This window comes from Lissotriton helveticus, chromosome 8 (assembly GCF_964261635.1).
Source record: "Lissotriton helveticus chromosome 8, aLisHel1.1, whole genome shotgun sequence".
Classification (NCBI taxonomy): Eukaryota; Metazoa; Chordata; class Amphibia; order Caudata; family Salamandridae; genus Lissotriton; species Lissotriton helveticus.
Genome location: NC_136069.1, coordinates 1,013,351,668 through 1,013,374,165, shown reverse-complemented (window position 1 = coordinate 1,013,374,165; position 22,498 = coordinate 1,013,351,668). Strand labels below are relative to the sequence as shown.

Here is a 22,498-nt window from a genome sequence, read left to right as displayed (position 1 = left end):
CTGCGGATCACCTGTCCTATTTCAACCCAAAAAGAAAAACTGAAATAACTGTGGATGCCAGCCCTGTTGGTCTTGGTGCCATCTTGGCACAGTATGACAACGACTCAGATCCACGTCGAATTATCGCATATGCGAGTCGTAGCTTGACCGACCCGGAACGGGCATACTCGCAGCCTGAAAAAGAAAGTCTTGCCGTAGTGTGGGCATGTGAACATTTTCATGTCTTCATATATGGAAAACATTTCACTTTAATTACAGATCATCAGGCTCTTGTCACCATTTACGGAAACCCACGATCCAAGATGCCCCCGAGAATCGAAAGGTGGGGCCTAAGGCTACAGGAGTACACATTCACCATCATCCACAAGCCAGGGAAGTCAGAAAACCCAGCTGACTATATGTCCAGACACCCGGCTACATCCTCAGTCTCTAAATCATCCATTGCGGAAGAGTACATACATTTCGTTACCGATCATGCTCTTCCTCCCGCGATCCCAATGGACGCCATCAGAGAAAGTACAGCACAAGATATCGTCCTGCAGAAGGTCCTGCGCAGGATTCGACACAACAGGTGGAGGCATGATTCTCAAGATGAAGAGACTGATCCTGGCCTCAAACAAGAAATGCAGGCCTTCCGGCATGTGTGCAGTGAGCTGTCAGCCACCACGGATGGCATAATACTGCGAGACCAGAGAATCGTGATTCCCACTCAACTGAGACAAGGAGTGGTTGCCCTTGCCCATGAAGGACATCGGGGTATTGTGTCAACCAAACGCGCATTGAGAGAGCGAGTGTGGTTTCCGTATCTCGACCAAATGGTAGAAGCTACCTTGAAGGACTGTCATCTTTGTCAACTTACGAGCAATAGTGACCCTCCAGCACCCCTAAACATGACCCCTCTACCACCTGGAGTGTGGCAAGAAATTGCTATTGATTTCTATGGACCCTTGGCATCGGGCAAGTATGTGCTGGCCATCATTGATGAACACTCTAGATACCCCATTGCACGCTTTGTGTCATCTACAAATGCCGTAAGCACTCTCAAGGTATTAGATGAAGTTTTTGCGGCCTGGGGAGTTCCTTCCAAGGTTAAGACAGACAATGGACCCCCGTTTAATGGACATGACTTTGCGGTTTTGCAAAACACCTGGATTTCCATCATCGTAAGATTACACCCCTCTGGCCACAGGCCAATGGAACAATTGAAAGATTCATGGCCACGCTCAAAAAGACTTTTCAACATGCGACAGCGTAAGGGAAAGATCTACAAGTCGCCCTCAACGAGGTCCTCCGAGCTTACCGGACAACTCCTCATGCCACCACAGGAAAATACCCGGCAACACTCATGCTGGGGCGTCCCATGAGGAATCGCATCCCAACGTGGGAAGGGGCCTTACGACCGTCATTGTCACCCACTCAAGATCATCAAGAAATGATGAAGACCGACCAGTGCCGAAAAGACAAAATTAAGTCGTATGCAGATCACAGGAGAAGAGCGAGGTCACTCTCGTTACATGAAGGAGACCGTGTGCTTGTCAAGCAAGAACAGCAGAAAAAGACTGACTGCCCATTCAAGGACGAACCGTTACTGGTCACGAAAAGGAAAGGAACTATGGTGACTGCTGAATCAGAACAGAGACGAATCACGAGAAACATCTCACACTTCAAGAAATTGCCACACGATGCCACCGAGGTTTCAATGAGTGAAATGGACACTCCCGGTTCGGAAGAACCACCTTCAGTCAGTTGTGAGAACACTGGTCCGATCAATGAAACACGGAGTGACACTAATCTGAGAACCAGGTCACCACGACCTCATCGTGACATACGTCCACCCAAAAGACTTATTGAAGAAATGGACTAAGACGTCAGTGTGTTTATTTGTTTTGTTACAAAGGGGGGAGATGTTGTGAAGTTAGCAGTCTAGTGGTCGTGGGTGGAGCTTAGGGGGTGGACAGGAAGAGGAGGGGACCGACGAGGGAGAGGCAGTTAGAGTAGGGACAGGGTACAGACAAGTAGCAGTGAATAAAGCTCCTTGAAAGTAGAACCAGTGTCTGTGGTTCTTTGTAGCACGATGCTACAAGCAGAGTCAATATGAAGGTCAATGTTAAGGGGCCATTAGGCCTCCTTTTGTTTATTTAAGTATCCTGGTTTGGAGCTATCCTGGCAGGCGCAGAGGTGCGGCTGGATGCACACCTAAAAGAAATGTAGGGAAAACAAATGCACAAAGCTAATCACTTCACAGATACTTGAGAGGCATGCTTTTGACTGTGTTCAGCCCCTAGATTCAAGAGATATGCATGCGCACACATTAAACTTTAGTGTCAAATGATCATCGGAGCCTGCTGCTTGCTGGACCTGTAGTGCAGCTGCTTTTTCCTGCTTTGTGCTTCTGAGTGTGCACGATATCGGTCTAATGGCATCTGTAGTAAGAGTTGGAGGGTGTCAATAGAGTGTGTATGCTGTGCCTTACAAATTTTACAACAAAAGGAGGGGAGGGGAAGAGGGAGAGTTGAGGTTGCCCCCTTGTTTTTTTCCCCATGTTTTTTCTTTGTGGAGAGTTTTTTGTTTATGTTAATGTGCACACATAGCTGCCAAGGTTTCACATTGTTATGTGTGACATTTTCATAATTTGGCAACGTTGTTAAGGTCCTCTTTAAGACTGTGGTGGGTGCTTGCAGAACCAGTGCGACTTTCACAGGGAGCTCTGCACAGCACTGTATTTACTGCAGAGTACTGCAGCATTTTCATTCTGGGGAGGCATTTCTTTTAGTACTGCTAGGTCAGTGACAAGACAATATGCATGGGTACCAATGGAAAATAATGATTTTATCCAGTCTAAAACATAATCATTTCACCTCTACTCAAATAATATTGTTTTCCTGACTAATATGTGACCACCACGGAAAGTCATGCTATTCACAATCCCAGATTTTTTGAGGTAGTTCCAGAGTAGCGTGCTACTAGATAAAAAAGAGCTTCAATGCCTCGTCAAGGGTAGTAAGCGCTATATAAATGCAATTCCAATACAATAAATCATGAGCAAATAAATGCATAGGATACGTTACATAAGACAGCGAGGCTTACAAGGCCCTTCATAGCTCACTGTCTTATATTAGAAGGTTTGCAATTTATTAACAGCAAGTAACAAAAGGATCTCTTTATTAAAAGCAGAAACTCATTTACCCATCTGCATAAATCTATCTCAACCTAAAGCAACCAAGCGTGCATTGCTTTTTTAAATAAATGTGAATAAATACTAGCTACAGCGCCTTTTTTTGCACGCGACAAAATAAATATGGATAAATACTGAAAAAATTACCAAAAAATAAATATGGATCAATACAGACGGAAATGTTAAAAAAATAAATACCATAAAACCGGGAGCCCTATATATAATCGTGGTTCTTTGATTAACTTTTATATTTTTGAGAATTGTTCACATCACAATCGTGGCACTCTGACCGACTTAGGTAGTTTAGGATATGCTTATTTTGTGAATTGTGGTTCAAAACTGCTTTATTTCTATTAGCCAGCATAGGCTTCTTGTTTCTGAAAGAAAATGGCGCAGGGTAAACTTCGGAAAGGATCTTGGAATATATGTGGGCTGAATGATGGCAAGAAAAGGGCCTTGTTTTTGAGAGTTGTCCAGGCCTTACGTATAGATGTATTGTGCTTGCAAGAAACCCATGTCCCTTGGAGTAAACACGACTATTTGAAAATCCCTGGGTTTGACCTAATTGGGTGTTCCCGCCAAACCTCCATGATTAGAGGGGTGGCAGTCCTACTAAGACAGGGGTTAGGGACATGTAGAAAAACCACTCAAGATAGTAGTGAAAACCTCTTCCTTTGGCCTCTCTGCGGAGCAGGCGGACATTTTTGAGCGGCAATCATGGCTGCCCTAAGACCTCTTGTCAAACCGAAGATTCTTAAGAAAAGAACCAAAAAGTTCATTCGTCACCAGTCTGATCGTTATGTCAAGATTAAGCGTAACTGGCGCAAACCACGAGGTATTGATAACAGAGTGCGCAGGAGGTTTAAGGGCCAGATCCTGATGCCCAACATTGGTTATGGTAGTGATAAAAGGACCAAGCACATGTTACCCTCAGGCTTCCGAAAGTTTCTGGTACACAACGTGAAGGAGCTGGAGGTGCTAATGATGAGTAACAAGTCCTTCTGTGCTGAGATCGCCCACAATGTTTCATCCAAAAACCGCAAGACCATTGTAGAGAGGGCCGCCCAGCTCGCCATCAAACTCACAAATCCAAACGCCAGACTGCGCAGCGAGGAGAACGAGTAGACTGCTCTTTCTTTGCGGCTGTTATATGCAAATAAAAACTGTAAACTTCACCAAAAAAAACCAAAAAAAAAGATAGTAGTGAAAGATGGGTAATTACCGAGCTGGTAATCAAAGGTAGTCCTTTAACTATTTGTACTGTTTATTGTTCAAACCTGGACGACCCAGTAGTCTTGCATCAATTGAACGTAGAAATGGCTCTTTGGTCTCAACCTATTTGTTTCTGTGCGGGATATGAATATTAATCTGTCCGCTGATTCTAATTTAGCTGGGGGTCAAAGATATGTAGGTAAGAAACTTAGAGTCTTTCTGGCACTTCAAGCTCTGGTTCAAGAGCACTGTCTGATTGATCTTTGGTTTCATCATAATAAACATCATGATGGCTACACATATTTCTCTGCTCCCCACAATGAAATGGCTCGATAAGATTATTTCTTTTTGTCTGATCAGCTTGCTGAGTCTACTTCCATCTCTGTCCCCCCGAGAATAATGTCAGACCATAACCCTTTGATTATTGAATTTGTCCTCACCAGCAGGCCCAGTAGCCCATGGGCGTGGACATTCGAAAGAAAGTTATTATTAGAACATTCGTACGTAGAACCTATGACGAATTGGATATCGGAATTTCTAGATATTAATAGAGGGACTGCCACCTGGTCTACTGTTTGGGATACGCTAAAAGCTGCGGTCCGGGGGGAAACAAAGAGTTTTTCGGCCTTACGGCAGAGGACAGTTAAAGATCAAATTAATAGACGTATTGAGGATCTGCGGGGTGCAGAGATCCAATTAATATGTGCCATCAAGGAGGGCCGGGACACAGCTCAAAGTCAGTTATTGGTTGCCAAAATCAGGGCCTCCCTGGTGGAGTACTTCGGCGAGGACCTTGCCGCGAAGTTCTTACAGTTCCGCACTGTGATGTTTCAGTTTGGTGAAACATCTGGCAGGGTCCTGGCCAAACGACTCCAGCAGAGGGGTTTAGCCAATCGTATCACTAGGATTCAGGATTCCCAAGGCCATGTTCAGGATACATCGGAGGGCGTAATGGCAGTTTTCCAGCAGTTTTATTGTTCACTATATACAGAGGAAGTAAACGGGCTGAATTTAGAATCTGAGGCCGGGTCCTTTTTACAGGATCCCAATACCCTCCAAGTAACGGCCCAACAGAACGAAGTTCTTTCTGCCCCTATAGAATGGGATGAGGTCGAGCTAGCAATCAACTCACTAGCTAATGGCACAGCTGCTGGACCTGACGCCATTCCCCTGGAATTTTATAGTGTGCTTCGATCACCGATCCGGGTGGACCTTCTTACAACTTTTAGCGGGGCACAGCTTGGTTGTATACCTGATTCTTGGCGCCAAACAACCATCATTCTTTTTAAAAAGAAAGATAAACCGGAATTATTTTCCGCGTCATATCGCCCGATATCCTTAATCAATACAAATAGTAAAATATATTCAAAAATGTCATCTACTAGACTGGCAGCGATGATTTCTCCACTAGTTTCATTACGCCAGCACGGCTTTAGTCAAGGTAGGGGCACGGCTGACCATGTCCGCCGTGTCATCGCACTTCTGAATTGGGCCCAGGTTACTAAATCCCCCCTCGGCGCGATCCTGTTGGACGCCGAGAAGGCGTTCGACAGGGTCGCCTGGGGGTTCCTCTGGGCAGTCCTTCAGTGGAAGGGGTTTAGCTCTGAGTTTATTCAGGCGGTGCAATCACTTTACATTGCTCCAGAAGCTACTCTCAGTGTCTCTGATCTTGTATCAAGCTCGTTCGGCATCAGCAGGGGCACCAGGCAGGGTTGCCCCTGCTCGCCCCTGTTGTTTACCCTCTATATTGACCCCTTTTTAAGCAAAATCGAGGGCTCTTCAAATATTCTCTCGGTTAGGGTCAATGCCTCAGGGTATAAGCTGTTGGCCTACGCTGATGACATTATAGTTCTAACCAGCTTTTCCAGCAATTACGAACCTAGCAGAACTGTTTGGCCAGCTCTCTGGTTACAAACTCAATGTCTCCTAAACTCAGGTGGTTCAGTCAGCCGTCATGGGCCCTTACGGAGCACCCGTGGTTCAAATCGCAATATACCTAGGAGTCAAAATCTCTGCCCTAGTTGATAACATTCCAGACCTGAATATTTTGCCAATTATTGATTTAGTCAATTCCACCTTAGTTAGATTAGATAATTTACATCTTTCTCTGTATGGTAGGGGCAATGTCCTTAAAATGTTGGTTTTACCAAAGTTTATATATCTATTCAGAACCATCCCACTTTAATTTACACAATCAAGCCTCGCTCGAGCTGAAAGGAGTTGCAAAAGATTTCTGTGGGGGTACCATCACCCTCGAAGGGCAGCTAAGTGGATGCACCTCCCGAGGGACCGAGGGGGCTGGTCGGTGCCGAATCTGGTGCTCTATTGCTGGTCAGCACTCCTTCAACACTTTGCTTTACAATTGTTTGGCGACAGGGCAGTGTTGCCACCGTCCTGTAGATCCTCAATTTTTGAAATAGGGCTAGGAGAGGATGCGAAGGGGATCCTGCTGTGGGTTTTAGAACCCAGTTATTATAAGAAGACCAAGTTTAAGGTCATTGTATCATTGTTTTTAGTTTGGCGCAAGATCCGGCGCAAATGGTTGATCCCTAATATTAACTACTATACACCCTTTACCGCAGACAGACTCCTACCCTCCATCTTTCAAGATTCGACCACATTTAGGTGGATGTCACAGGGGTTAGGATCTCTGGGGGATTTAGGGTATGAAGGGAAAATGGCCTCCTTTTCTTTTTTAAAGGATAAGTTCCACCTTAATAAGCATGAGTTTTTTTAAAATATTTACAGCTACGAAGTTATGTAGATAAAATGAAGGATCACGTTGCCACTTTGCTTAAAAGGAACATGCTTATGGAATTGATCTTGAGGAGGTCAAGAATTGGGGTAGTATACCAGCATTTGCTTTCTGGTCTTCCAGATGATCTCTCTTTCCAGAACGCTAAGTGGGAGGCTAAGTTGAGCACGACAGGGTTGGACACTTCCCAGGCTCTCGAATTAGCAAGCAGTGTTTTGGTATCAGGTAGTTTGCGTTTGCAAAGCTACATGGCCTTCTTCGATCTTTATTATACCCTGGCCAAAATCTTCAAATGGGGGGGTAGAGGTGGGCACTGCTGTCCGAGATGTGGTCTCGTAGCCGCCAACGATGTACATATGTTTTTTGGCTGCCCCAAACTTGCGCTGTTTCTTCAAGATGTTGAGCTATTTATCAATTCTAGGCTTAATATTCCTGTTGTTCTATCACCAGAGGTTGTCATATTTGGATGTGAGATCAACGATTTGTTGGAGCGATCAAGACCTGCTTCCGCCCTCCTGTTCATTGCTATGTCCCTAGTGCGGCTTTGCATCACTTCAGAATGGATCAGTCCAGGTGCCCCAACTTTTGTAAACTGGAGAGCAAGGATCCTGGCCCTCCATAATCTAGAGTCAGCCATTTTTCTTAGGTAGGGAAGAATGAGGGGGGAGCTGGGTCAGAAGACCTGGGCTCCCGTGGTGGAGTGGCTTAGGGACTAAATAGTGAGAGCTTTGCTTCTCCTCTGCCGTGCAGTGTCTGGGTCCGGTATGCTGTGCAGGATCTGTTTATGCTTTTTGGTTTTGCTTTATAATACATTATGTTTTAATTGTGATTATTTTGACCTCTTAAGATCTCATATGTTCCCCTTTTTCTCCCCTTCTTCTTTGCTCTTATGATTTGAGTTGTGAACTGTCTGTAATGTATAATCTGTCGCCACAAATTATTTTGTCTTTTATTCTGTGGATACATATTCAAGCTTGAATAAAAAAAAAAAAGGTTATTTATAAATAGTGTAATAAATATATGAAGGCTATTGCTGGGTCAGTTACTATTTTGGATTAATTCCTTGCATTAAGCGCGAATGTTTATTCATAATTGAAGGCTTGTTTCCCCCTATTCCCGAACCTAAAATATTATATGTGGGGGTGCCCTTTCTGTATGAGGCAATAGTAAGGTCAAGTACATTCCAGGAACAGATAATGTTTGTGCAGATTGTTTATCTAGCTTACCAATGGAAGATGATACTGTATTTTTCAAAGACAATTTGGAAGAATGTGTTGTAGCCTCTTTAAATGATGTGCAGTATGGTTTTAACCAAAGTATTTTGGAAAAAATATTTTTTATCTACAGAACAAGTTGAAGTGTTGAAGCAAGTTAAGATTTCCATTATTGAAAGGATGGCCCGATCCAATCTTGCGCATCCAAGCTTGCATACCATTCCCTTACATTCTTTTTAGAATGTGTTTTTTGATGTAGTACCAATTGCTGTACCTAGATTTGGCTGCTGCCCTATATTGCGTGTGACCTCTGAAAATAAAGAACTTTCGCATTTAGACATGGACTGATTCTTGCTACATAATTATTTACAGCAAAATTGTTATTACTCATTTATCTTAAACACCTAATAGTCCTGGCTGATTTTAGGTGTATGCAAGTTGTTGACTTACACATATGGATGCCATAACAAAAATCTCAGAGAGGCACCAAAATACCAGGTAAGTGGCATACTATGGAACTCACAAAAATGTATCTTTAAGCCCTGCCCTTAATTACATAGGCCACTCCCCCTGATGGCACAAACCACTTTTTTTATCCCACTTAAAGCTCTGGCAATGCCCCAAAGTTTTATGTGACTCGGAGAGCACTTAAAAACACCCAAAAAAGATGAATTCTCCAACTGTGAATTATAAGTGAACCTGTCTTTAGTGCCGCATGTGCTATGGCATCGGAGCAAACTGCACTCCATGTTGAATGCACCAACTGGAAACCTAAAGAGCATGCTAAATCCCATTTATGAAGAGACACCAATCCATGGAAAACATATATGCAGGAAATAGTAGAATCATTGGGCCTGGCAACACAAAATTGGGGATGAGAGGGCCTAAGCCACGTGGCAATCACAAACGCACTAAAAAACATATCTACCAACTGTCACAGGAAGCAGACCCATTAAGCAACACAGCATGGGGAGGCCTCCTGGGGCGATAACAACATATAATGAGCATAAAATACAGACTTATCTGAAGCAATCAGTCGGGAGGAAGGCTTTAAAAAACAAACAATGTACCAGGCTAGTGCCTCTACCCACCAAAGAATGAAATCCTGGATGGAAATGCCTGTCCTCCATAACCAGGTGCAGAATATGTAATTATACAAGCATTTGCAATGCAATAGGTCTCGCATTAGGAATGTGTGAGCTATTGGTATTGTAAATGACAATTTTTTTAAATATGTGTTGGCTTTGAAAATATATAAATTAATAGCATTGTTATTCACAAAGCCAATAGCCTACACTTTCCTAATGCGAGTCCTATTGGCTATGGCAATGCTTTTTGGTAGCAAGCAAGGACAGTGCTGTTGTGGTGCTGAGTGATGTGGTGGTGTATTAGAGTGATGTGGTGGTGCTCCCGAGTGATGTGGTGGTGCCCGTGAGTGATGTGGTGGTGCCCGTGAGTGATGTGGTGGTGCCCCCGAGTGATGTAGTGGTGCCCCCGAGTGATGTGGTGGTGCCCCTGAGTGATGTGGTTGTGTCCCTGAGTGATGTGGTCGTGTCCCTGAGTGATGTGGTGGTGTCCCCGAGTGATGTTGTGGTGTCCCTGAGTGATGTGGTGGTCTCCCTGAGTGATGTGGTGGTCACATCGTCTAGGGTGAAATTGCGAATTTGTAAAACATAGTTGAGACCACTTATGGTTAGACACTTGCTAGGACTAAGCCTATTGCACCCTGTTGAAAAATCCTTTACTCACCCTGACTTCTCTTCCCTCCCTGAAACCTGAGATCATAGGGAAATGAGTTGAACTGCACAAGTCCCTTTTCAGCTGAAGGTGAAGATGCACGAGAGAACTGACAGTAGAATTTTGAGAGGGAGGTGGCAGTTTGGAGACAAATGAACATTCTCCTGCCTCGCGAGCGCACTCTCTGGCTTGATCTAATGTCCCATCAGAGCCTGGATTCTATTCCCTTCTTACAGTATTCCTTCCTGCATCCCACCATCTCCTATGCTGCTTCACCTCTCCCTACCTTACCTCTCAGTACCAATTCAATAACTCCCACAAAAATATTGGCCATTGAGTTAATGTGCTGTGGCATCTCCATCCTCGTTCTCCATATCTTGTCCCTGCCTGTCTCCTTGTTCTGCATTTTCAAATCTCCTGTGCTCCTTCAAAGATTTAAGGAAACAGTAAAGTGGCATAAAGCTCTTTCTAAATGTGAGGTTAACTGATTGAGTAGAAAATATGGTTTAGTGAGCTAAACGCTCACCCTGGACAGTGCTGTGATCTAAAGGTCACAAGCTTGAGTTTCCGCAAGGTTACATCTTGATCGCTGAGAGGCCCTTCTGGGTAACCATGTGTGGCATAAATTTAGGAGAATAGAATGACATCATTAAATGGATAATTTCTCCCTGCCCGTGAATTGAGGCCTGCAAGCGGGAAAGGAAAGTCTCCCATTCCCCCTGCCCTGCACGCTGTTGTACTGATCAGACGCACAGGCAGAATGTATGTCTGCGCCGGTGTATATGTCCTGAAGCAGACACACCAAACTATGGCGCAGTCCCAACAATTCATATTGGTTGGTGTGGACCTGGTTTTGACTCATGAATAGCTAGATGCTGGATCGGGAATCCAGCAGATCCGACTCTATTCCAACTCTGCCTGCTTTGACCCCACTGACTCCCAGAGCAGACTCAGCACCAGCAGGTGCCAGAGGAGAAGCAGTTCGCACCATATATGGTGGATGTTATGGCTGCCTGCTGTCTATCAAGATCTCCAGCTTCAAGCAGTAGGTTCCTTGAAATAACCAAGCACTCCTGCTGCCTCTGCTAAAATTGTGTGTGACAGATTAAGCAGCAGATATGACAAAACACTTGAAAGGTCCCAAAGACGAAACTTATTGGCTATGCCAATGCTTGTTTTCTATGCTTTCTGGTTTTAAACCTCGTTTTCTACCCTCGTTCTGACTGTATATGGTGCTTGGCCAAGCACCACGACTGAGAAGTGCGATGCCGATTAACAACTGAAGCCAAAGGCGCTGCGGGAGCGACAGCCTGAAACCCTGTCAGCATGGTTGTCGCAACCATCCGATCTGTTTCTTTCCCGCTCTCTGGTCCCTTCACTGAGCCGTTCCCATGGACATCGACACTCATCTACGTCCAGCAGTAAGTCTTGTCGCAAGCAGTTGAAGTTGTGGCATCCCCCGGCTTTGTCACCTCACAACATGGTTTCCCACGGCTTCTCACGCCTTCAGGCTGAGGACCCTGTGCAAGTGTTTCCCTGGAGCACGATTGGGCCTTAAGGAGGTTACCTGCACCTTGACTCTGTCCACGCTGGCAGGTTCGCTCGTGGCTGCAGTTAGGCCCATATCTTCATCGGTGCCGGTGTGCAGCCACTCCGGGTTCACGCCCGCAGCGCCGATCTGACTAGCTGCTCGTGTGAGGCTACCACGCTCTTAGGTCAGCAAAGAACAGAACTCACGTTTTAGGATGCTTGGGGGATTGTGGGTGCAGTAGCCTATCTGCTCCAACTCCATGATTTTTTAGGGGCAAAAGGCTGTGGGCAAGATTTAATCGATTGATTCTTAGCAGAGGTTGGTCTTGGGTCGCATGCATCTTGGGCTGTTAAGGAAGCCCAAGTCAATAAACGAGGGAGTGAACACATAATTGCATTTTTGCTAAATAAGTAAAATCGAGGCACCCACACCTCCCCCATCATCACATACACCATCATAGACTCACTCTGAAATATCCAACTGCTGACATTCTCACTACACTCACTCTGCCATCTAACTACACTCGGTATTTCAACGGACAAATTCTAAATATGTATATACACTGATCTACACACTACTCAACCTGTGCCCACCCATGGATATGTACATTGGGAGGAGAACAAGAGTGTCTTTCCTGCACCAACACTGCATTACAGCAGACAGCCCTGTAGCTTTCCATTCTGTACCTGTGCTATTTGTGTTAATGTAAGCTTAGATCTCAAGGCAAACCTGCTGGTTTTGGTGGCTGCAGGCATCCTCTCTGTGACATCTCAAAGAACAAGCAATTGGGCCAAACTCATTACCACGGCATTTTAAACATTCCCTAAAGTAAACTAATATGCAAGCCCTGCTCGAGTCACAGATTCTAAAGTTAAGTCTCGCTAGGTGAACATGAGAAGACAGGGGCCAATCCTAGCACTCAGTACAAGGCATAATGGACGAAGAACGGACCAATCATCAGTACTGTGCAGCTCGCTCGCTGGCTGTTTGATAACAAATACATTGGGGCTGTGGCCGAGTTGTGAGCCTCTGCTGGAGGTTGGACACGTAAGAGCATTGTCCAAGGGCGCACACAAATTAGGACTCGTTCCCTGATGATGCATCAAATTGGTGCCAATTTAGGCGCTATTAAATAAATGTTTCGTCATCAGATACCGACAGGGTTGGGGTGTGGGTGGATAAAAAAAAACAGCTAGTCCAAACGATACGATTTTCAGCGCTCTGAGCGCTCTAGAGTTAAGCGCTACAAAAAGTGCTACCAACATGGACAAAACGGATCGAAGAGAGACTGAAAAACTCGACATTGTATATTCGACCGTGCTGAAGCTAAGCGGCTGCGCTGTTTTGTGTGTTCTTATTAGGAATGTGCATTCTTTTGGAGGTCTAAGATTCTACTGTTGTCAGGTACGGCCTCCTCGGGCCCCTATTAAGTTCAAACGATTATTCAAGAGATACCAACAACAATCGCTCACTAGAGCCACACACAAGCGACTCATCCTCCGAGCCACTGGAAGGATTTCCAGCTCTCGCCAACCTGACAAGAAAAGAAAACAAGCCGCGAGCGTGCGCATCCTGAAAACGGAAGTTCGGGAGCGTCACGCCTGTCGTGGGGCGGGACTTCCGTTTTCCGTGAAGCCCGCGCCCACGGAGTTGATGCCCCGCGGTGGCTGCAGAAGTCAGGAGTGGCGGCGATGCGGTGAGTGGGGCTTAGTTGTAAGGGGGGCTGTGTGGGGGAGGGTAGAGGGCTGCGGTGTGTGTATGCGTGCGTGTCTGTGTGTGTGCAGGGGGGTGGGGGGCGGCAGCGTGTGTATGTGTGCGTGCGCCTGTGTGTGTGTGCGTGCAGAGGGGTGGGAGCTGGCTGTGTCTGTGTGTGTGCGCCATTAATGCATGTGATTGCGAGCGAAGCAAAAGCAGGGGCTGTGAGTTCGTCTGTGCAAGCGCGTCTCAGAAGCGCGCTCCCGCGGTCAAAACTGACTGCAAAAGCGCGCATCTGACTCTTGTCTACATTCCCCAAAACGGCTCACAATAGTTGTCGAAGCAGACAGCAATCAATGCTTCGCATTGAATGCAGGTCTGCTCGACCTAAAGAAGTAGTCTCAGCTACATTTAGTCTGCTGCTGCCCTAGCCTGCTACAAAAAAGTCAGAAGCTGCTAAAAACGATAAGTCATGCAAAGAAGCAGTAACACTTCTGTTTCCCTGCACTGCTCCAACAGATTTGGCCAAACTTGGGAAATATATGGCTGAGTTGCGTGTTCGGCTCTCCGACAAAGAAGGGTCGGTTGTCATCTGAAGAGCTTTTACAGTAGCAAAGTAAATAAACAGGAAATAGATTTGCTTTCCAATTATAACATCAAACTCCCACACGACACAAGGCACTCAGTCATCCTAAACCTAGTGGTGTTTATACACACGGTGGCCGATTTAGATGTCAATACTGTTCAACACTTCCGCCGCCCGATGGCTTCAAGGCACTGAATCGGACACTCATTTCTTAATCGCTGCTAAAATAACTCCTTTTTTTTAGACGAACAAGCATTTTTAAGCAATTTTACTATGGCATTCGGTTTGCATTTTATTCATGTTTTCTATTTACAAATGTAAGAAACATAGCAAATGGTTTTAAGTAACCAGGTATTCACGTGGGAACAAACCCTTCTTCTATTTTCAAGTCAAGTCAAAATCAACTTTATTCGGCTGGTTAAAGCCATAAAAGTACACCGCAAAACATTCTATAAGACAGCATGGGAACCTATACAAAGATCAGGTCCCAATAATCTTAAAAAACATTAAAAAATGTATGCAAAGGAATTGGTGTTCCGCCTTATTGACAGTTATAAACAGGCATATTCAAAAATTGGATAAACAGTTTCTCCATGGCACAGTGGGATAATCGATCTAAAACGCATGTAAATATAAATGTAAATGTGTTGTATTTGTAAAGCGCACGGCTGCCCACACGACGGGGCTGCACTCACTGTGGAACCCTTCCTGGCTTTTCCATGTGAAATGTCCACTCCTGGGCACCCACAAGGTGAAGCCAGGCATCCAAGCGCTGCTGGGGCCCTTGTCAACACAAAATTCATAAACGACCACCTCTTTAAATTGACAACCAGTTAAAATACAGACCATCATGAATAGAAAGGAAACATTCAGTTTAAAACACACATCATCATAACATTCATAAGAGGAGTATACTTAAATAGAAAGTCAGCCGATTATAACACAATTCATCCTAGTAGTAAAAATGAAAAAGTACATTACATGGTAAAATAGCCCAACATTCACTTTCCATGGTGGCGGCGAGTTAAAAAAGAAAAATGATATTAATAATAAAACAGCATACTGGAAGCGAGTATATTGTCTTGTTAAAATTATTTTGCATTATTCAGAAAATAAAAATATTTACGCTGCTACAATATCCACAAAGGCTAGCTCGACGGCAGCCTATTCCGGAGTCTAATAGCCCCAATTAAAAAACTTGCCACCCCGGCACAGACTATAGGTGAGGCTAGCATTTGTAAATGAATCAGAGCCGGCCTTACTTGAGCAAAATTGCAGTCTCTGAGCAGGGGGAGGATGAACTTCCTGTGCAGGGAATCATAATAAGAGCAGAAAAACATTAAATGGAAGTGTCTTGCTCAGAGAAGTTGACACAAGGACAGGGTTTTGATGAGTCAGGTTTAAAATAGCCTTTAGGAAAATCCAGTAACCAAGGAACCATATTCAATCTGAATCTCGTCAGGACAAAGAGATGGTAAGCTTGTTTCCATATGATAAATATGGTTGCATCAGCAGGCCCAGGCTCAGTGTGACAAACCTTCTAACTGAGGGTTTGATTAATTCTTTCTCCTCCCTTAGGCCTTGACGTCTGTCTAAAAACTGCTGTTTAATCAAACTAGATCTAATTTTGCTCTGCCAATTCTTGTGTTTTTTGGCAATTTTTTATTACGCCAAGCGATATTTTTGAAAGCCCGTCCATCAGCTCCTGTTAAAGTAGATACGATGTCCGTTTTTGTTCGATCTGATCTATGTAAAGCAACCATGGACAGACGTTGGAGGAGTAGTCAATTCATGGAACCTTTGAAGAGTGTGTGCTCGCAAGTATTTTTACAGGAACCATCATCGCTTAAAGATTATTAAGGATGGCAGACAACATTTTTTTTTCAATGAGCAAGATGTTAAGCAAGCCCTAAATAGATGGCAGGCAACTGCGAAGGATTGATTTTGTTTAAAAAATAGCAATCAGTTGATTTATAGAGGGGGCTTATTCTGGACTCAAAAGTAACGTAACTTATTTTTTTCTTTTGGGTTACAAATCTTGACGTGGAAGTATTATGTTGTTGCTGTTTGTTTAATTTGTTTGGCTATGTTGGGAGGTGGGACGGGCGCTGGTAGGCCCATGGGTGGTATGGGGGCGGGTCGGAGGGAGTGCACTCTCCAGGCTGTCAACTGGGACAGCAAAGAAGGGGGGTGATTTCTTTCCATAGGCACTGGGGGGTGGGTGGTAGGGAGGGGGAACATTGGAAGGCGGGCCGTTGGTCGGAGAGGAGGTTTGAGAGGAGGTGGGTTGGGGGTGGGGGGAGGGGTGAATTAAAAAGTCACAGTTTAATAGATTTCACATGGGCAGAGTATTGGGGGAAAGGGTACGTAATTAGGGTGAGGAAAATGGGACCGGGTTTATACCTAATATTTGATGTCAGAAATTAAATGCATGTGTTGGAATGTAGCCAGACTTAATCAAGTTGGCAAGTGAGGGTTAGTAGCGAAAGAACTACATGCATTCACGCCCCACATATTAGGACTGGCGGAAACGCACATTGCATACAAGGATAGATCTTTGTTAAAGCAGCTGTGGTATGATGTTATTGTATGTACATCGCAAACTATTTCCATTCGGGGATGGCTTTATTGAAGTCTAGGAGATTTGGGGCTGTTGTTCTTAGATCAATGGCGACCCTAAGAGGAGATGAGCTATTTCACAAATGTTAATTTCTGTGGGCAAGTTTACAATATGTATGGTATATGGTCCAAACATTGATTGCCTGGATGTTATTTATTATTTAATCTCTGAGCTTGAGTGGCCCGGCGAAAAGATCGTGATGGGAGAATTCAATTGTATTTTGGATAGAAAGATCGATACTACTAATACTATTGCACGGTCCAGAATGTGCAGAACCAGGGCTGCAGTTTTAGAACTCCTTCATCTGCATCAGTAGGAGGATTCGTGGAGAAGGTTATTGTAGGAAGGTGGAATCTGACTATATGGTTACCCCCACTTTTTGCCTGGTGTTTTGCTGGTTTTTAGGTCTCGCGACTTATCAATGCGCGCAAGCGCATTGAGGGAGCGAGAATTCAAGTGCTCAAAATACTCGTGAAACCACGGGTTTTTCCATGCGGTTTTCTTCGAGTTCACGTGGCCACAGGCACGCGCTTTTGGGCCGTAAACTTTCCCCCTCCCCAGCCAGCTTTGCCAGCAGCATTTGCCTCATCAAAGGCTTCCGCTGCCCCGCCCCCCGCCCTCACTTATTCACGGCCGCAGGCCGTGACTTCAAAGGGTGCCCCCTGCTTCACGGCCATCTGTTCCCCAGCTCCTCCCCTCTCTCTCCCCTAATTATTCACTGCTGGCCGGCCCGCACATCTAGTTTTCCACGGCTTTCACAGCGTTTTTGACTTTCAAAATATACGGAATGCTCTCTACATGTGTTTAGCACTCTGCTTATCAACAATCTCTCGTTTTCACTGTTAACTTTCACTCCTACTTTGGGCAATGCTATATTTTCCTTGTGGCTGGAGTTTTGTATCAACCACAGCGTTTTTTACTTTCAAAATATACGGAATGCTCTCTACATGTGTTTAGCACTCTGCTTATCAACAATCTCTCGTTTTCACTGTTAACTTTCACTCCTACTTTGGGCAATGCTATATTTTCCTTGTGGCTGGAGTTTTGTATCAACAATTAATAAAAAAAACATGAAGCTACGTAATGAAATATCAAAACGAGCCTGGAGTTTCTTCGTGGTGCAGGGTTAGTCCATTATAATTCATGTCTTCATTATTTTGTTTTATGTGCTCCGTCCTTCAGGTACTTCTTCTCTATTTTGTTTACTTATTTCTTTTCAAGTTTTACATTTGTAGATTACGAGGAGGACATTTTAGAGACAAACACCAGTCTTAAATCTACCGGCAGGAGGCGCTCTTGCCACATGGCTCATGTTTATAATCTGAATAATTCATTAGGAAAGTGTAAGCTATTGGCTTTGTAAATAACAATGCTATTAATTTATATATTTTCAGTGCCAACACATATTAAAAAAGTAATTGTCATTTACAATACCAATAGCCCACACTTTCCTAATGCGAGACCTATTGGCAACGCCAGTGCTTGTTTACTTAATTGGACTGGGATCCTGCTATTCAGGGCCCCAGTCTGTCTGCTTTCTCTATAAAATGGATTCCCTGTACATTAGGCTTCCCGGGGTGGCATAATACATGCTTCAGCCCATGGTAGGCCTCTGGGGTGCCTATGCCCTTGGTACCTAAGATACCATATACTAGGGACTCACAAGGGTAACCCAGTAACCAATCTGGAGTTACTCCAGATTGGTTACTGGGTTACCCTTGTGAGTTCCTAGTATATGGTATCTTAGGTACCAAGGGCATAGGCACCCCAGAGGCCTACCATGGGCTGAAGCATGTATTATGCCACCCCGGGAAGCCTTCCAAAATGGCACCACAGGTCTGTACTTGCAACCTGGGTAAGGTGGTGTAAGCACCACTTACTGGTATTATAGTATACCTATATCCATCATTTAAAACAGACACATATTAACCTATACGTCACTCCTATGGCAGGCCTTGACAATCCTGAAGGCAGAGTGCTTGGTTTTGTGTGAGAGGGGGCCCTAGCATGATCTGAGCCCCTCTGCAGCTTTCGGAATCCCTTCCTTATAGCTGTTCTGTGATATGGCCATACCATATACTCTTAAGTGCATTATAATCCTCGCGGTTAATGCTAACTTTGGTTTGGCTTTATCAAAACATGTTGTGTCAAACCCTTTGGAATACTACCCCCCCCCCCTGCCAGTTCTGGTGGTGGGGGTAGCATTCCACCCTTCTAGAGGGAGAAGACATGTACACACTTACTTTCCCGGTAATAGTTTAAAAGAGCCTCAGTATCCCAAAATGGATGCTGCTGCCACAGACACGAGTCTGACCTCCTGCTGCTGGACAAAACTCCAGCAGGGGAGACCTGGACAAAAGGTTTCCTGTCCAGGGAGGTGCCAGCACCTCCCCAGACAGGCTTTAGTGTATTGGGGCAGGGTGGGTTGCATTCAGTGAATGCTTTTCAGACAGTGCCTGGGGCACACAAGGTGTCCCCGTGCATTTCCAAGTTCAAGCCGGTTGCTGGGGCATTCAGCCCCAGCTCTGACACTAAACTGGTCCTCCCATAGGTGGGACCCTAGAGTTAGTCCAACCCCTAAACTTAGTATAAGTGTAGGAACCCAGTCCCTAGGACTTTATATTACCCTGGACGAAACTCTGATACAGAAATCTTGGACCTTCGACATTCCATATCGAATGGAAGACGGAAGAAATCTCCCTTGGGGTCACTGAGTGACTCCCCTGTTCAAACAGGAACCAAAGAAGCATCTTGCTGGTCTGCATTTTCGAGGCCCCCGCCAGATCCCGATGAATCTGCGACAGAGGACATGGACTTCCAGACATCTCCGAGGCTGACCCGAGTCCCCAGATAAGCTGAGACCTGTAGCTATCACGAGAGACGTGGGGCCGGAACTCCTAGACATCCTGCACATTTGCTAGTGCATCGACTTCCCGAGCTTTCCCGAAGTTGTGCATTGGGCTATTTGTAGTCCAAGCCCTGAGCACCTTTTGCATCGAAGATTGTGGGCCTACACTCCAGGAGTGTTCCGTGGGCCCGCTTTCAGCATTTCGCGATCCCTAGTCCGTTGACTGGTGGGTCCCCATGAAGGTAAATCCTTTGTTTCTGGGCTTCCCTGGTTGCTCCAGACGTGCCATGACTCCCCTCCAAAGGGTGAGTCCCTCAGACCTTGCAGGTCTGCACCGCAGCCAATCTGGTCATCTTGCGTGGGTTGCTGTTGCCAAGGCTTGTTGGGTCCAATCTGGATACCGACGCTGCAGGGCTCGACATCGGACGTGGTACAGCTCGAATTCAGCTCCTGGTTGTCGTCGACGTCTCCTGGTCTTCGTGGCTGAAGAGTCAAGCTTCACCGACATCACCTTTAAGCACCCGACATCGGCTGGCATCTTCTTGTCGCCATCCTGGTCACTGGCTAGTGAACCATACTCTGTCCCCTCTGCTTTCAGGTTCTTCAGATCTCCGATCCACCCTTGGATCCATCCGGACACTTTTCCTCTGGTGGTATGCAGAACTTCTTTGCAGCTCTCCATTGAAAACGACGACCAAACCCGACATGAAAAGACACCTATGCACCCGGCTTCCCTGGGTGAGGTAACATGAGCACTTCAGTGCTCCCGTGGGTCTTGACTCTCGAAGTGTCCAGTGCTGAAGGGGTTCCACTGTAGTCCACTCCTAAGTGTCCCTAATCTTTAACTTTGTAACTTTAACTTTCGCAATAGAAGTCAATGGTGATTTGCGGCTGTGTTTAGACACTGCACGCGTCCTCCTTGGGTCTCCTGCGTCCCTACCTTGGGTGGTTCCTGGTTGCCCCAGCGGTTCTGCAGGCCCTAGGCCTAACTTCTATCACTCATGTGGTTCTTATACCACTTACTTAGTATATGGTTTGTGAGGCCCCTAGGGCAAAATGTATACTGTGCTAATTTAATGTGTGCTATTAAAGTTCTTGTATTGTACTTTTGCCTCTAGCCTCATAAAGAGACTAGAGGGGTGTGTTTTAGAATAAATACATATATTTTATATATATACCTGGTGTGGTGCTCTTTCATTTGATCATTCAAGAGATTACAGACTGGTAAAACAAGCTGCTTTACATTCCTTCAAGACTTAGCCTGAAAGCTGCTCCCTACAGCTACCATTAGGATAGCTTTCTATAAAGGTTGTCTCAAACCTACCATCAATAAGGGTCGTTTGGACTGGTGCAAGGAGCCCACTAGTATAGTGGACATCATATGCCAGGCCAACTACTCACAGTTATTTCCAACTATACCAGGCTTTACTTTCTACTCTGCACCGCACAAACATTATTCCAGGATAGACATGATATTTGCTGGCAGAGTTATTTTGGAGAACGCATTTGTTACAGTATGCCCCAAAATCACATCCAATCATAATCCGGTCATGTTAGTTATACAGTTGCAGTCTAGCACTCAGGAACCTATTAGGGAATTTACTTTTCCTAGGCATCTCCTCAGTAACTCGGAATATCTTGATTTCATGAAAACTAAACTTGAGGAGTATATAGATAACAATAAGGGCACGGCTGCTACTACCATAGTATGGTACTGTTTTAAAGCCTGTGTAAGAGGCACTACGTTGCAATATATCATCTAACCAAATCGACAGGGCTTTCTCCAGCTGGAGCAAGAACAAAAGCATTGTGTAGATCTTGAGCGCTTATATGCCACAGCTATCGCTTCTAAGTATGTAGCTGAACAATTGATTTATCAGAAAGTTATCGAAGCTAGAGCTAAGATTAGGAGAAGGTTAAGGGGTAAAGCTGCAAATAGCTACCATAAATTTCGAACGAAACAGTACCAATATGGTGAAAGAGTGGGTCACCTGTTGGATAATCAAATAGCTGACCACAGGGCTAAATCATCTGTCAAATCAATTAAAGGGGTAGATGGTTTGACTTATACAAGATCCACGGACATTCTAGACCACTTTAGGCTATTTTATGCTGAACTGTATGGTGATTCTGGTCGCTTTAATCAACAAATTGCCTCAGCATATATACAGGAGTGTCCCAGCATCCATCTTTTAGTCTCAGATCAACAACACAGCTTTGTTCCTGGAAGAGACACGGCTGCACATATTAATATCGCGATTGCGGCATTTGATGTCTCAGGACAATTAGGTCAGCAGTTGGAAATGCTGATGTTGGATGCCGAGAAGGCCTTTGACCGAGTAAGTTGGGGAGCTTTATGGACAATGATGTCTTATATGGTTCTACAAAAACGATATAGGAGCCCAACAGACGCAATCAAACTTAACGGTCAGTCATCTGCTCGTTTTACAATCCATAGGGGTACGGGGCAGGGCTGTCCGCTATCCCCTCTGCTGTTCGCTATCCATATCAAGCTGTTTATTAAACATCTTTTATCTAGTGCTGATATAATCCCGGCTAATTTAAACGGGATGGACCTTAAACTAACCTTATATGCAGACAACATTGCTTTTTTTTCGAGTCAGCCCGTAAATGCTCTGACTGATATAACTTACGAGTCACAGCGATTTGGTTATTTTTCCGGCTATAAACTCAACTTGAACAAAACACAAACACTGTTAAACTTTCAGTCTGATAATCCCCCAACAGCTTTAGGCATTACAAAGAATGCAATATATTTGGGAGTTTCTCTTAGTAGTCAAGTCGGGGATATTATCTCACTAAATTATGAACCTTTGTTGAGAGAAGTAGTTACAAACTTACGATGCTGGCATTGGCTTCCTTTAAGTATATATGGGAGATGTAACATTGTTAAAATGAATATCCTACCTGAACATTTTGTATTTTTTCCATACCATCCCGCTGAGAGTGTCACAAATTCTTTTTAAGCGCTTGGATAGCGTTGTCTGAAGTTTTATTTGGGGGTATCGGTGCTAGGAGAGCCTTACGATGTATAAAATTATCATTTAAAAAGAGCGGTTTCAAACTCCCAGATTTTAAATTACACTTTTGGGCTGCGTTTACTG

General features: G+C 44.8%; 1 protein-coding gene across 1 annotated transcript; it reads left to right on the top strand.

Annotated features, from left to right (window-relative positions):
- The first annotated feature begins 3,846 nt into the window (after positions 1–3,846).
- Positions 3,847–4,349, top strand: LOC144773060 (large ribosomal subunit protein eL32). The gene has a single exon (XM_078657846.1). It carries the CDS (start codon positions 3,893–3,895, stop codon positions 4,298–4,300), a length of 408 nt encoding a protein of 135 aa, XP_078513972.1. The 5' UTR covers positions 3,847–3,892; the 3' UTR covers positions 4,301–4,349.
- Positions 4,350–22,498: the final 18,149 nt, after the last annotated feature.